Source organism: Chiloscyllium punctatum, chromosome 12, assembly GCF_047496795.1.
Source record: "Chiloscyllium punctatum isolate Juve2018m chromosome 12, sChiPun1.3, whole genome shotgun sequence".
Lineage (NCBI taxonomy): Eukaryota > Metazoa > Chordata > Chondrichthyes > Orectolobiformes > Hemiscylliidae > Chiloscyllium > Chiloscyllium punctatum.
In genome coordinates, this window is record NC_092750.1 from 861,570 (window position 1) to 877,970 (window position 16,401).

At 42.4% G+C, this 16,401-nt stretch overlaps 1 protein-coding gene across 2 annotated transcripts in view; it reads left to right on the top strand.

The window, feature by feature from the left end:
• Nucleotides 1-16,401, top strand: part of LOC140483536 (hyaluronidase-4-like) — a 45,492-nt gene that overhangs the window by 26,210 nt on the left and 2,881 nt on the right. Inside the window, exons 3-4 of one of the 2 annotated variants that reach the window (XM_072581715.1) lie at nucleotides 6,525-6,614; nucleotides 13,884-14,806. In XM_072581715.1, the coding sequence (XP_072437816.1) occupies nucleotides 6,525-6,614; nucleotides 13,884-14,279 (486 nt within the window). In that variant the 3' untranslated portion in view covers nucleotides 14,280-14,806. Of the gene's footprint in view, nucleotides 1-6,524; nucleotides 6,615-13,883; nucleotides 14,807-16,401 lie in introns of those variants that run through there. The other variant, XM_072581716.1, reaches the window with a different exon arrangement.

Consider the following 16,401-nt stretch of genomic DNA (forward strand, 5'->3'; position numbering starts at 1 on the left):
GCTGGCCATTCCTCCACATCATGAAGACCACACTGACCCAGGAGGTTGCCTTGGACTAGGGTGCAGGGTCAGATGGCATGGCCTCTTCTGCTAGTCCTCCAGGAGAGGAGAGGGTTCCTTTTCTTTCCACCACCCTGTCCATCAGAACCTTCAGGTCCCTGTCAGACAATCACAGCAGCATCCTTCCCTTCTCCTACAACTTCTGGAAATGTCTTTGACCAAGCAAGGCAGTTTCAGAATAGTAGTTTCGGAAACAACACATGGTAAAGTTGGTGCTGGAAATGAACTTTAGAGATGCAGGCAGGACAGGATGGGTAATTACAGAGGTGATTTTGGTAAAATAGGGTGAGAAATCTTGTTAAACCTCATGGTGAAAACCTGACAACTTACATTTAGCCAAATAAAAAACCTTCTAAAAATAGAAGTTTAAATAGGCCATTCAGCCCATCAAGTCTGCACTACCATTCAATGAAATCATGGTTGATCTGATCATCCTCAACTCCACTCTCCTGCCTATTACCCATAACCCTTGATTCCTTTACTGATTAAAAATCTGCCTATTTCAGCATTAAGTATTCAGCCTCGATACCCTCTGTGGTAAAGAATTCCTCAGATTCATTCCCCTCTGAGAGAAGAAATTCCTCTTCATCTCTGTCTTCAATATATAGCTCTTTATTCTGAGATGATGCCTTCTGGTTCGAGACTCTCCCACAATTGAAGCAACCTCTCCACATCTACCCTGTTAGTTCCTCTAAGAACCTTATATATTTCAATGATTTTGTCATTCATTCTTCTAATCTACTAAGCCTCTCATAAAAGAGTCCTTCCATACCTGGGATCAGCTGAGTTAACCTTCTCTGGACTGTACTCCAATACCAGTATCTCTTTCCCTAGATAAGGTGCCCAAAACTGCTCACAGTATTCCAGCTATGATCAGACTGGTATCTTGTCTAATTTGAACAAGTGCTCTCTACTTTTATATTCCATTTCCTTTCACATAAAGGCCAACATTCCATTTGTCTTCCCTATTACTCATTGAACTTGAATGTTAGCTCTTTGTCATTTATGGATGAAGGCTCCCAATTCCCTGTTTATAGTTTTCTGCAATCTTCCTCATTTAAATAATATTCTGCTCCTCTATTCTCCCTTCCAAAGTGCATAACCTACTCGTTTAACCTGTCTATATCCCTCTGCAGACTTTGTCATCCTCATCATCAGCCTTCCCATTTATTCGTGTGTGATCAACAAACTTGGCTGCAGTACATTCACTTTCCTCATTAATATATATTGTAAATAAATGTGGCCCCAGCTCTGATCCTTCTGGCACAGGTTACTATCCTGAAAATGTCTCCTTTATCCCAACTCTCTGCTGTCTGTTAATTAGCCATTCCTCTATTTGTGTTAACATACAGCATAACTCCATAACACCCCCTTTTTGGCCGAAACGTCAATTTTACTGCTCCTTAGATGCTGCCTGAACTGCTGTGCTTTTCCAGCACCACTCAACTCCAGAATCTGGTTTCCAGCATCTGCAGTCATTGTTTTTACCCAGCTCCCAGGATAGCCCATCTCTCTTTCTAAAAGACCAATGTTCATGCTAATTACTGACTATCTTTCTATATATTTAAAAAAAGCTCCTATAGTCTGTTTCCATACTTCTGAATAATTTGCTTTCATTCTATTTGTATCAGTTTATATTGGCCATTTGCCAACTCTGAACCCCTCCCAATCCTCAGGCTGTCTCCTGTTCTTTGCAACATTATAAATCTCTTCTTTTAATCCATTAATATCTTTAATTGTTCAAGCAAGCCATGAATGGGATTTTCTCATTGAGTTTTGACTTTTTTAATGGAATGTATTTTTGATAATAATCTTGAATTGTTTCTTTAATGTTTCCCACTGTTTCTTTAATAGCTATTTACCCAATCAACCACTGATCTCTCCTCATCCCCATGTAACTGTTTCATGTGAGATTCCTGCTAATGGCTGCTGAATGTCACTGTTCAGTTGTAGATACTTTTAAGCAAGCTGTTCAGATATGTTATGACACTTGGCCCCCTCACTTCCACCCCCAGGTCTCCTGGGCCACCAGCCTAGAGGTTAGGACAATACCACTGTGCCACAATAGCCATTTTTCTCTTCAGATGCATTCCAATCAATTTTCCCAGAGAGTACCTTTTGCTTTGAGATTGTTAATTAAAGCTGTCTCATTACACAGTACTACATATAAAATAGCATCATCCTTTATCAGCTCAACAACACATTGCTTCAAAAACTTAATACAAAAGGATTTTACAAATCATTCTTCCACACCACTTTGGTCAGTTTGCTTGGGGCACCCATCACAGCAGATGATGGAATCTAAATTGAATTAAACCTGGAATAAGAACATAAGACCATAGGAAATAGGAGGAGGAGTAGGCTATCCAGTGCATCAAGCATGCTGCACTATTCAATAAGATCATGGCTGATCTTTTCATGGGCTTAGCTCCACTTACCCATCCTCTCACCATAACTGCTAATTCCTTCACTGTTCAAAAATTTATCTTTGTCTTAAAAGCATTTACTGAGGTAGCCTCAACTGCTTCATTGGGCAGGGTATTCCACAGATTCACAATCCTTTAGGTGAAGAAGTTCCTCCTCAACTCAATCCTAAATCTTCTCCCCCTTGTTTTGAGGCGATGTCCCCTAGTTTAGTTTCACCCACTAGTGGAAACAACCTCCCTGCTTCTATTTTATCTATTTCCTTCATAATTTTATATGTTTCTATAATATGCTCACCCACTCAGTTTTGTAAATTCCAATGAGTATTGTCCCAGTCTCTTTAATCTCTCCTCATAAGCCAACCCTCTCAACTCCAGAATTAACTTAGTGAACCTCCTCTGCACCACCTCTAGTGCCAGTATATCCTTTCTCAAGTAAGAAGACCAAACTGTACATAGTACTCTATATGGGGCCTCACTAGCACCTTATACAGCTGCAGCATAACCTTCCTGTTTTAAATTCCATCTGTCTAGCAATGAAGGACAATATTCCATTTGCCTTCTTAATTACCAACTAAACCTTTTGTGACTCATGCACAAGGATACCCAGATCCCTCTGCACAGCAGCATTCTGCAATTTTTCACCATTTAAATAATAATCCATTTTGCTGTTACTGTTATTGATCTCAGTGATGATGACCATAAAAATGTCTTCAATTGTCAGAACCATCTGGTTCACTAATATCCTTCAGGGAAGAAAATCTGCCATCTTTACCCAGTCTAACCTAGTCATAGAGTCATAGAGATGTACAGCATGGAAACAGAAGAAGGGCATATGCCCGAAACGTCAATTCTCCTGTTCCTTTGATGCTGCCTGACCGACTGCACTTTTCCAGCAACACATTTTTAAGCTCTGATCTCCAGCATCTGCAGTCCTCACTTTCTCCTAGCATGGAAACAGATCCTTTGATCCAACCCGTCCAGACTCTAAGCTACGTGGGTGACTCCTAATTGCCCCCTAAAATGGCTGAGTGAGGCACACAGTTCAAGTGCAATTAAGGACAGCCAAGATTTGCTAGTGATGGTCACATCCTATGAAGGAATTTTCGAACAGTCCAGATGAAGTCTCTCCACAATCATTACATTGCCTTTGTTACAAGTTCCAATCAGTTTTGTTTAATAATACTTTGGTCAATAATGCATAAATACTGTTAAAGGCTCCTACCAGAATCTCTAACACTTTTTATTCCTAATCTCTATTCCTGGTGATTTTACTTTTAGAACATAGAACATAGAAAAATACAGCACAGTACAGGCCCTTTGGCCCTCGATGTTGCGCCGATCCAAGCCCACCTAACCTACACTAGCCCACTATCCTCCATATGCCTATCCAATGCCCATTTAAATGCCCATAAAGAGGGAGAGTCCACCACTGCTACTGGCAGGGCATTCCATGAACTCACGACTCGCTGAGTAAAGAATCTACCTCTAACATCTCTCCTATACCTACCACCCCTTAATTTAAAGCTATGCCCCCTCGTAATAGCTGGCTCCATACGTAGAAAAAGGTTCTCGTGGTCAACTCTATCTAAACCCCTAATCATCTTGCACACCTCTATCAAGTCACCCCTAAATCTTATTTTCTCCAATGAAAACAGCCCCAAGTGCCTCAGCCTTTCCTCGTACTGGCCTAATGGTCGGATACTTGGTAGTGTGGAAGAGCAGAGGGATCTTGGTGTCCATGTACACAGATCTCTGAAAGTTGCCACCCAGGTAAATAGTGCAGTGAAGAAGGCATATGGCGTACTGGCTTTTATTGGTAGAGGAATTGAGTTCCGGAGTCCTGAGGTCATGCTGCAGTTGTATAAGACTCTGGTGCGGCCGCATCTGGAATATTGTGTGCAGTTTTGGTCGCCATACTATAGGAAGGATGTGGAGGCACTGGAACGGGTGCAGAGGAAGTTTACCAGGATGTTGCCTGGTATGGTAGGAAGATCCTATGAGGAAAGGCTGAGGCACTTGGGGTTGTTTTCATTGGAGAAAAGAAGGTTTAGGGGTGACTTGATAGAGGTGTACAAGATGATTAGGGGGTTAGATAGGGTTGACAGTGAGAACCTTTTTCCACGTATGGAGTCAGCTATTACAAGGGGGCATAGCTTTAAATTAAGGGGGGGTAGATATAGGACTGATGTTAGGGGTAGGTTCTTCACTCAGCGAGTCGTAAGTTCATGGAATGCCCTGCCAGTAGCAGTAGTGGACTCTCCCTCTTTATGGGTATTTAAGCGGGCATTGGATAGGTATATGGAGGATAGTGGGTTAGTGTAGGTTAGGTAGGCTTTGATCGGCGCAACATCGAGGGCCGAAGGGCCTGTACTGCGCTGTATTCTTCTATGTTCTATGTTCTATGATCTTCCTACCATGCCAGGCAACATCCTGGTTAACCTCCTATGCACCCGTTCCAGTGCCTCCACATCCTTCCTATAGTATGGCGACCAAAACTGCACACAATACTCCAGATGCGGCCGCACCAGAGTCTTATACAACTGCAACATGACCTCAGGACTTCGGAACTCAATTCCTCTACCAATAAAAGCCAGTGCGCCATATGCCTTCTTCACCGCACTATTTACCTGGGTGGCAACTTTCAGAGATCTGTGTACATGGACACCAAGATCCCTCTGCTCATCCACACTACCAAGTATCCGACCATTAGCCCAGTACCCCATCTTTTTGTTACTCATACCAAAGTGAATCACCTCACACTTACCCACATTGAACTCCATTTGCTACCTTTCTGCCCAGCTCTGCAGCTTATCTATATCCCGCTGTAACCTGACACATCCTTCCTCACTGTCAACAACTCCACCGACTTTCATATCATCCGCAAACTTGCTCACCCAACCTTCTAACCCCTCCTCCAGGTCATTTATAAAAATGACAAACAGCAATGGTCCCAAAACAGATCCTTGCGGAACACCGCTAGTAACTGCGCTCCAAGATGAACCTTTACCATCAACTACTACCCTCTGTCTTCTTCCAGCCAGCCAATTCCTAATCCAAACCTCCAACTCACCCTCAATGCCATACCTCCGTATTTTTTGCAGTAGCCTACCATGGGGAACCTTATCAAATGCCTTACTAAAATCCATATACACCACATCTACCGCTTTACCCTCATCCACCTCCTTAGTCACCTTCTCAAAGAATTCAATAAGGTTTGTGAGGCACAACCTGCCCTTCACAAAACCATGCTGACTATCCTTGATCACATTATTCCTATCCAGATGTTCATAAATCCTATCCCTTACAATTCTCTCTAAGACTTTGCCCACAACAGAAGTGAGGCTCACCGGCCTATAGTTACTGGGGTTATCCCTACTCCTCTTCTTGAACAAGGGAACCACATTTGCTATCCTCCAGTCTTCTGGCACTATTCCTGTAAACAACGAGGACATAAAAATCAAGGTCAATGGCTCTGCAATCTCCTCTCTTGCTTCCCAGAGAATCCTAGGATAAATGCCATCAGGCCCATGGGACTAATCTATTTTCACCCTTTCCAGAATTTCCAACACCTCTTCCCTACATATCTCAAAGCCATCCATTCTAATTATCTACTCTTTAACTTTCTGAACCAAAAGCCGTTCTTACTCCTGTACTATGTCATCCTTCACTAAGTCATCCTTCACTAAGACAGAAAGCAATTGAAAATTTGAATCACAGCTCAGTAAAATCCCAGCCTCACAAAGGGCATCAAATGTAGTATTTTTTGAACCACCACCTGCATTTACCAAAGGTCTTACTTTAATTTGGGTGATTTGCACTGCTCTCCTTCAATGGGCATCTCGAGGTTTTGTCCATAGCAAAGTTTGTTGATTAATAAAGTCCAAGCTGGGGAAGGACACGTTTGTAAATCTGTGTGAATAAAATCATTAAACCAGTCCAGTAGGAGGCACAGAAATGGCTGTTACCTCACAAGTCCCTCCCTTTGAAGTGAGGTAGCTATAATCAAATACATATTCATTGCCTCCCTTTGTGTTTCAGATAGATTTAATGTACAGCATTGGGGAAAGTGCAGCCCTGGGAGCAAGTGGAGTCATTCTGTGGGGAAGTATTGAATTTTCTCGCACCAAGGTAAGGCAGAAACATGCTGTTTCATGTTAACATTCACCAACAGTGTCTCTTCATTGAGCTGTAAATATCTATTTGCCAGTGTGAAACCCACTAGTGACAGGAGCTGGGAGAGGGACACCTGCTGTTTGTTGCAATCAGTAAAAATTCTCCCGGATTGTGAAAGGTTTTGAAAGGTAAATAATGAAAGCTTGTTTCCATTGGTTAGTGAATCAGGAATAAGTCTGTGAATTATGTTGAAGCAACAGGAGGCCAACATTGGGATGTAACGCTGTGATATATATCACATATGCTCTGTGTCCCAATCCTGTTAGTACTGCTGCCCGACAGTGCCAGGGACCCAGGTTTGATTCCGCCCTCAGATGACTTTATGTGTAGAGTTTGCATGTTCTTCCTGTGTCTGTGTGAGTTTCTGCCAGGTGCTCTAGTTTACTCCCACAGTCAAAAGGTGTGCAGGCTAGGTGTATTAGCAATGGAAAATGCAGGGGTACAAGGATAAATTAGATTCACTACAGTGTGGAAACAGGCCCTTCAGCCCAACCAATCCACACCGACCCTCTGAACAGCAACCCACCCAGACCCAATCCCCTACGTTCACCCCTGACTAATGCACCTAACACTATGGGCAATTTAGCATGGCCAATTCACCTAAACTGCACATCTTTGGACTGTGGGAGGCAACCGGAGCACCCAGAGGAAACCCACACAGACACGGGGAGAATGTGCAAACTCCACACAAACACTTACCTGAGGCGGGAATTGAACCCAGGTCCCTGGCGCTGTGAGGCAGCAGTGCTAACCACTGAGCCACCATGCCGCCCCATTGGATAGGATAGGGGTAGTCCTGGAGGGATACTCTTTGGACAGTCAGTACAAACCAGATGGCCTGAATGACTCCTTCCCACACTGTCGGGATTTTATAATTTACTGATTGTCATACTGAATGGGTCAGATCGGAGAAAGAAATCTGGCTTGCCAGATCAAATATGTAATGTTTACAGTTGGTTAACATGGTAGTAAGCCATTGCAGCATATTCATATGAGGTAGATGTACTTTAAGAAATAAAATTTTAAAAAAACAAGTTCTATAAATGCAAACTAATCAGTAAGTTCTGAATGCAAACAGCAAAACTTGGATATCGCTGAAAAAAATATGTTTTGTTGAAACTTTTCGTCTTACACTCATCAGGATTTTTTACAAGAAAAACAATTTTTTTTGCAAAATATCCTAATGAGTGCAAACAAATACCTTTGAAAAGACGTATTTCTTCTGCAAAAAAAAAGTAGTACAAAGCTTCAACCTATTTCCCATTACTACCTTTTCACAGAAGCTCAATTCCAGAGAAATTTTACTCCTATCTCAACTCCTTAAATTATTACTGACCTGATTCTTTGCAGCTTCTTTTCTTTGGACACTTTGGCAAAAGGGCAAATGGTTTCACTGAACTGAAATGTAATACTCCCGTGATCAGAAACTATCCTCTTTTCTGAACTGAACTCCTGGTTCTTCTAAAGTGACATTGAACAATTTGCTCTGAAATCAAAGTAACATTTAATCGTTTTCTGTAGACTCAATTAGTTGACTTAGACAACAGGATTGTCACAGACATTTGGAACATAGAACATTAAACAGTACAGCACAGGAACAGGCCCTTCAGACCACCATGTCTGTGCTGACCATGATGTTAGTCTAAACTACCCCACCTCACATGTATCCCTCTGTTCCCCACCTGTTCATGTCTCGGTATAAGTATCTTAAACATTGTGATTGTATCTGCTTCTACTACCTCCCCAACAGCACATTCCAGGTGTCCAGTACACTTTGTGTAAAAACACTTGCCTCACACATCTCTTTTAAACTTTTCCCATTTCACCTTAAAACCGATACCCTCTAGTAGTTGACATTTCCGCCTGGGGAAAAAAAGACTGACTGTTCACCCTATCCATGTCCCTCATGATTTTATCAGATCACCTGTCAGCCTCCATGCTCTACTGAAAACAATCCAAGTTTGTCCAACCTCTCCTTATAACTAATACACTCCAATCCACACAACATCCTGGTAAACCTCTTTTTCACCCTTGCCAAAGCCTTCACACACTTCCAATAGTGTGACAACCAGAACTGCACAGAATACTCTAAGTGTGGTCTAACTAAAGTGTTATACAGTACTTGAGTTCAGTCACACAGTTTCTTGGAAATAATGTACTTAGATCATTGTCCTAATGACTTCCTAATCTGCTTAAGAAGTACCTCCACAGAACTGACCCACATCCATTAGCTGGATTAGTGGTGCTGGAAGAGCACAGCAGTTCAGGCAGCATCCAACGAGCAGCGAAATTTGGATGCTGCCTGAACTGCTGTGCTCTTCCAGCACCACTAATCCAGTATTTGGTTTTCAGCATCTGCAGTCATTGTTTTTACCACATCCATTAGCCTCTAGTTAAATCTAAACCCAGACATAATATATTAATCACCTTTCATTTCATGGAGCCAAATGTGACCAGCTAACCAGCTGGGATCCACCCATCAGCTTCTCCAGACTGGATCTAACGAGCCTGTTTGGTTATCAATGGAAATGAATGAGCCACCAGTGAGCTTAACAAGAAGAAACACTTGTTTCAAATAAAAGGTAGAGTTTATTGCATGATAGCAATAGGTACAATTTGTATTGGCTGCTAAACATAATTGCTAAGACTACCAGGGGTCAGGCATGACAAATTTGTCTCCATTGGGCTCTTACGTTAAAAGTTTTAATTAACCACCCAGAATAACCTAATCCTATACATAATCTCCAACATTATCTGTTTCAGAACCATTGACCGTACCACAGTCCCTCAGCACTGACCTTTTGACTATGTGGCACTCCCTCAGAACTGAACCCTTTGATAGTGTAACACTCCCTCAGTACTGACACTTTGACACTGAAGGAATGGTGATATATTTCCAAGTCAAGATGATGATTGGCTTGGAGAGAAACTTTCAGGGGGTGGTGTTCCCATGTGTCTGCTGCCCTTGTCCTTCTAGTTGGAAGTGGTCAAGGACTTGGAAGGTGCTGTCTCAGGAGCCTTGGTGAATCTCTGCAGTGTATTGTATAAACACTGCTGCCACTGAGTGTCAGTGGTGGAGGGAATGATTGCTTCTGGATGTGGTGTCAATCAAACCGGCTGCTTTATCTGAGATGGTGTTGAGCTTCTTGAGTGTTATTGGAGCTGCAGCCATCCAGGCACACTCCTGACTTGTGCCTTGTAAATGGTGGATGGGCTATGGGGAGTCAGGAAGTCAGTCACTTGCTGTAGGATTCATTTTAGTACATGGAAAAAGAATACTAAAAAATGGGAACAACATTAAAGGAAGTGCAGGAACAGAAGGATCTAGGAGTATGTGTGCAGTATTTATTACAGGTGACAGGAGAGGTTGAGAGAATGGTTAACAAAGCATACAATATTGTAAGCTTCATTAATAGCTGTACAAAGTACAGGAGCAAGGAGGTTATTTTGAACTTGTATAAGACACAAGTACAGAGTGATGTCGTGATATAGTTCCTATCTCTGAGCCAGGAGGCTCCATGTCAAGTCTCACCTGCTCCAGAAGTATGTAATAAAATCTCTGAACTGGCTGACTGGGAAAACATCTTAGACTCACCTGGAGTTTTATCCAGTTCAAGGTGTTGCTCTTTTGGAAGGAAGTGGAGGAGAGACTGACAAGAATAGTTCCAGGGATGAGACACTTCAGGTCTGAGGATAGATCTGGAAAGCTGAGAAAGTAAAGGGCAAGAGATTTAGTGGGGTGTGAGGAAAAACCTTTACAACCAGAGGATTGTGGGAGTATGGAACTCACTGCCTGTAAGAGTGGGAGAGGCAGAATCCCTCAGAACATTGAAGAAGTATTTAGTTGAACACTTGTGATGCCAAGGCAAAGAACGCTATGGGCTAAGTATTAGAAAATAGGGTGAGAATAGTTTGTGATTGTTTTTGATCAGCATGGAGATGATGGGTCAAAAGGCATTCTTACTATGCTGTAGACCTCTATGACATAATGACTACTATTGGGGAAGTTGAAATGTCTGAAGGTGGATAAAATTCCTGGACCAGATGGACTCCATCCCAGCATTCTGACGTAGATAGCTGAGGAGATTGCAGAGGCATTAGTGTTGATCTTTCATGAATCTCTGGAGTCAGGGATGGTCCCAAAGGACTGCAAAATGGCTAATTTAACACCCCCAATTAACATAGTACATAGAATATTATAGCGCTGTTTAGGCCCTTCGGCCCTCGATGTTACGCTGACCTGTGAAAACGATCAGAAGCCTATCTAACCTACACTATTCCATTTTTGTCCATATGTTTATCCAATGACCATTTAAAATCCCTTAAGCTTGCAGCGTCTACTACTGTTGCAAGCAGGGCATTCCATGCCCCTACCACCCTCTGAGTAAAGAAACTACCTCTGACATCTATCCTATATCTATTACCCCTCAAGTTAAAGCTATGCCCCCTCGTGCTAGACAGCACTATCTGTGGAAAAAGGCTCTTACTGTCCACCCTATCTAATCCTCTGAATGTCTTATATGCCTCAATTTAGTCACCTCTCAAACATCTTCTTTCCAACGAAAACAGCCTCAATTCCCTCAGCCTTTCTTCATAAACCTTCCCTCCATACCAGACAACATTCTAGTAAATCTCCTCTGAACCCTTTCCAAAGCTTCCACATCCTTCCTATAATGCAGTGACCAGAACTGCACATAATACTCCAAGTGTGGCCGCACCAGAGTTCTGTACAGCTATAGCTGACCTCATGGTTCTGAAACTCAATTCCTCTACGACTAAAAGCTAACACACCATATGCCTTCTTAACAACCCTATCAACCTGGGTGGCAACTTTCAGGGATCTATGTACATGGACACCGAGATCTCTCTGCTTATCTGCACTACCAAGAATCTTACCATTAGCCCAGTACTCTGCATTCTTGTTGCTCCTTCCAAAGTGAATCACCTCACACTTTTCTGCATTAAACTCCATTTACCACCTCTCAGCCCAGCTCTGCAGCTTATCTATGTCCCTTTGCAACCTACAACATCCTTCTGCACTATCCACAACTCCACCAACCTCAGTGTCATTCGCAAATTTACTAACCCATCCTTCTACGCCCTCAGCCAGGTCATTCATAAAAGCGACAAACAGTAGTGGACCCGAAACAGATCCTTGTGATACATCACTAGTAAGTCCAGAATGAATATTTCCCATCAACCACAACCCTCTGTCTTTTATCAGCTAGCCAATTTCTGATCCAAACCACTAAGTCACTCTCAATCCCATGCCTCTGTATTTTGTACAATAGCCTACCTTGGAGAACCTTATCAAATGCTTTACTGAAATCCATATACAACACATCAACTGCTTTACCCTCATCCACCTGTTTGGTCACCTTCTCAAAGAACTCAATAAGGTTTGTGGGGCATGACCTACCCTTCACAAAACTGTGTTGACTATCCCTCATCAACTTATTCCTTTCTAGATGACTATAAATCCTATCTCTTATAACCTTTTCCAACACTTCATTCAAAACCGAAGTAAGGCTCAATGTCTATAATTATCAGGGGTGTCTCTACTCACCTTCTTGAACAAAGCGACAACATTTGCTATCCTCCAGTCTTCTGGCATTATTCCTGTAGACAATAACAACATAAAGATCAAAGCCAAAGGCTCTGCAATCACCTACCTGGCTTCTAAAGAATCCTAGGATAAATCCCATCCAGTCTAGGGGACTTCTCTATTTTCACACTTTCCAGAATTGCTCACACTTCCTCCTTGTGAACCTCAATCCTGTCTAGTCTAGTAGCCTTTATCTCAGTGTTCTCCTTGACAATATTGTCTTTTTCCAGTGTGAATACTGACGTAAAATATTCATTTAGTGCTTCCCCACTCTCCACTGACTCCACTCACAACTTCCCACTACTGTCCTTGATTGGCTCTAATCTTACTCTTGCCATTCTTTTATTCCTGATATATTTATAGAAATCTTTAGGGTTTTCCTTGACTCTGTTTGCCAAGGGCTTCTCATGTCTCCTCCTGGCTCTTCGTAACTCTTTCTTTAGGTTTTCCTGGCTAAAAAGTGTGGAGTCAACACTGCTTTGAGAAAGTGAGGACTGCAGATGCTGGAGACCAGAGTTGAAAAGTGTGGTGCTGGAAAAGCGCAGCAGGCCGGACAGCATCCAAGAAGCAGATGCTGCCTGGCCTGCTGTGCTTTCTCAACACTGCTTTGTCAAAGGGACATAATGCCTGACAAATCTGTTAGAATTTTTTGTGGGGGTAATGAGCAAGTTAGACAAAGGAGAGAAGGTGGACATGATTTATTTGGATTTCCAGAAAGCCTTTAACAAGGTATGACCCAAGAGGCTGCTACAAAAGTATGACTCCATGGTATTAAGCGCAAGATACTGCCATGGATACAGGCTTGGCTGACTGGCAGAGAGTGGCATAAAGGGGTCTTTTTCAGGATGGTAGCAGTACCCTAATAGAGTTCTGTAGGGGTCAGTGTTGGGACCACAACTATTCACATTATACGTTAACGATCTGGGTGAAGGAATTGAGGGCATTGTTGCTAAGTTAGCAGTAACACAAAGATAAATGGACGGACAGGTAGTGTTGAGGAAGAGGTGAGTCTGCAGAAGGATTTGGACAGGCTAAGAGAATTGGCAAAGAAGTGGCAGATCGAATACAATGTGAAAAAGAATGAGATTATGCAGTTCAGTGGGAAGAATAGAGGTGTAAACTATTTTTTTAAATGTGGAAAGGCTTTGAAATCCAAAACATGAAGGTACTTAAGAGTTCTAGTTCAAGATTTTCTTCAGGTTAACAGACAGGTTCAGTTGGCAGTTAAGAAAGCAAAGTGTGGCAGAGACAGATTCAATTGAAACTTTCAAACAGGAATGAGAGTGTTACATAAATGAGCAATGTGCAGGATGACCAGGAGGAGGTGGAGCTATAGCACTCAGTGAAATGTTTATTTGGCAAGCCAGTGCAGTCAGGATTGTCCAGATAGTCTCCTAATGATTCTGTAATTTATTAAAACCATGAATGTTTTAGTACAGGGAGCTATTGAAATCGGGTTCTGAGCTAGGAATAACTTCAACTTGCCCAAAGTGGATCTTGTTTGAGGGGTTGAATGGTCTCCTCCTTATGCTAATGTTACTATGGTTACTGGTGCCTTGGCTTCACCGATTAAACCTTCCAATTTCTCTGCCTCTCCCTCTCTCTCTGTGCCTGTGCAGGTAAATTGTCAACATGTGAAGGATTACATCAAGAATACCCTGGGACCCTATGTTGTAAATGTCACTAAGGCTGCCCAGGCCTGTGGCCAGTATCTATGCAGCAAACATGGCCGATGTTACCGCAAGCATCCTCAGGAAAACATTTACCTCCACCTGAATAAAAGATCCTTTAAGATTGTCGCAAGGACTGATCGCGGCACGTTCAGGGTCTACACCAAAGGCAGATTAAGTTTCATGGACAAGCGCCGATTGAAATCAAAATTTGCCTGTCAATGCTACAAGGGCTGGAGTGGGAAATACTGCAATCAGTCAAAAAGCACTGGCTCAGATTGTCGGTTAGACAGCTCCCTTTTCATCGCTGCTCTGTCATCACTGATAATATGGTTCCTCTCCTGATATGTCTATCCTTATACAATGAAGTTCAACTTCCTGATTGTAAAACTCACATGGTATGGTGGACTGTGCGTGTCTGTGTGTGTCAGCACATTCTCACACTCATTAATACACACACTGAGTCGCAGACTCAGTCTCAGTCATACACATGTCCACACTCATTACCCAGAATACACTCTCACACTCAAATTCGCTCATACAAATTCATTCCGACTCTCACACAAGCATCCATTCGCAATCATTCATTCAGATGCATAATCAGGTACACACACTCACACTCATGTTGTCCCTCTCGCTCACACACACACACACACACACACACACACACACACAAAACAAGTGGCCAATTGAAGGTGATTGCTATATCCTGCAAATGAGGAGTTATAACCATATCAGGTTATAAACTGATGCAGGTTTTGGCTCTTTACCTGATGAAACGGGATTAGAAAGCAAATTGACAAAATCTTTGAGGAGAAAGTGAGGACTGCAGATACTGGAGTTCAGAGTTGGAACATGTGGCGCTGGAAAATCACAGCAGGTCAGGCAGCATCTGAGGAGCAGGAGAGTTGATGTTTCGGGCATAAGCCCTACCTGATGAAGGATTTATGCCTGAAACATTGACTCTCCTGCTCCTCAAGTGCTGCCTGACCAGCTATGCTTTTCCAGTGCCACACTTTCAGAATCTGTCTTTAAATTGCTGGTGTTGACAGCAATGATTAAGGCTGTGTATGTTTTTTTGAAAAAAAAGTTTAAAGTTTGGGTGAAGTAATAGACAGACCTGTGACCTGGGATGAATTCCAGGATAAAAATTGTCAATGAATTGTAGAGATCAGTTGGTGCTTGGCAGTTAGTTACAGAGTTACCAGTTGGCAAAGTTTGAGAAGATTTGTAGCTCAGGTTGAGATTCTGGATGTAGGTTTCCTTGCTGAGCTGGAAGGTTCATTTCCAGACGTTTCGTCACCATACTAGTTAACATCTTCAGTGAGCCGCCAGATGGATCACTGTTGGTGTTTCCTGCTTTCTATTTATATGTTTGGGTTTCCTTGGGTTGGTGATGTCTTTTCCTTTGGTGACGTCATTTCTTATGGTGATGTCATTCCCTGTTCTTTTTCTCAGGGGGTGGTAAATGGGGTCCAACTCAATGTGTTATTTGATAGAGTTCAAGGTGGAATGCCATGCTTCTAGGAATTTTCATGCATGTCTCTGTTTGGCTTGCCCTAGGATGGATGTGTTGTCCCAGTCGAAGTGGTGTCCTTCCTTATCTGGATGTAAGGATATGAGTGAGAGACGGTCATGTTGTTTTGTGGCTAGTTGATGTTCATGTATCCTGATGGCTAGTTTTCTGCCTGTTTGTCCAAATTAGTGTTTGTTACAATTCTTGTAACAATGACTGCCAGACTACTCAGATCCCTTGGCATCATAATAGCCCACAAACCAACCAATACACTAAACAGCAGCTAATGAACTTGAAAGATCCTATACAGACAACAAGCAAAACTAATGTCATTTACAAAATACCATGCAAGAAAGCAGGAAACACCAGCAGTGCTCCGTCACTGAAGATGTTACTTAGAATGAACATTCAGCTCAGCGAGCAAACCTACATCCAAAATTACCAGTTGGTGGTAATGGTGAATATAGTGTACAATGTGGATCAGATAAAGCATTGTAGTGTTATTAAGCATTGCAAGTCACATCGAATGTCACATCAGTTAAATTATGAATGAGCTCACAAGTCAATGGTAAGGGTCATGAACATGACCGTGGAGAGCAACATAAACTGACCTTGAAATACATTTAATGAGGGGCTTTTGGGAAGGCAAAGATAATGTCGCTGAGTATTCAAAGGGGAATGGAATATAAAAACTGGAACGTTTCATTACAGCTGTACGGGAGGATTAGTGAGACCCCATCAAAGAGGGAGCCTGTTCAGCCCATTGTGGCTGTACTCTTTCTCCTAAAGAGAAGCCAACATCTGGAGAATATTGGTCCCCTTGTTTTAGAAATTGTTCAGAGTAGGTTCCCTTGACTTATTCCTAGGATGAAGGGAAATGTCAGACAGGCTGGGTCTGTAAATCATTGGAATTCAGAAGAATGTGATGTAATGACATTGAAACATTTAAAA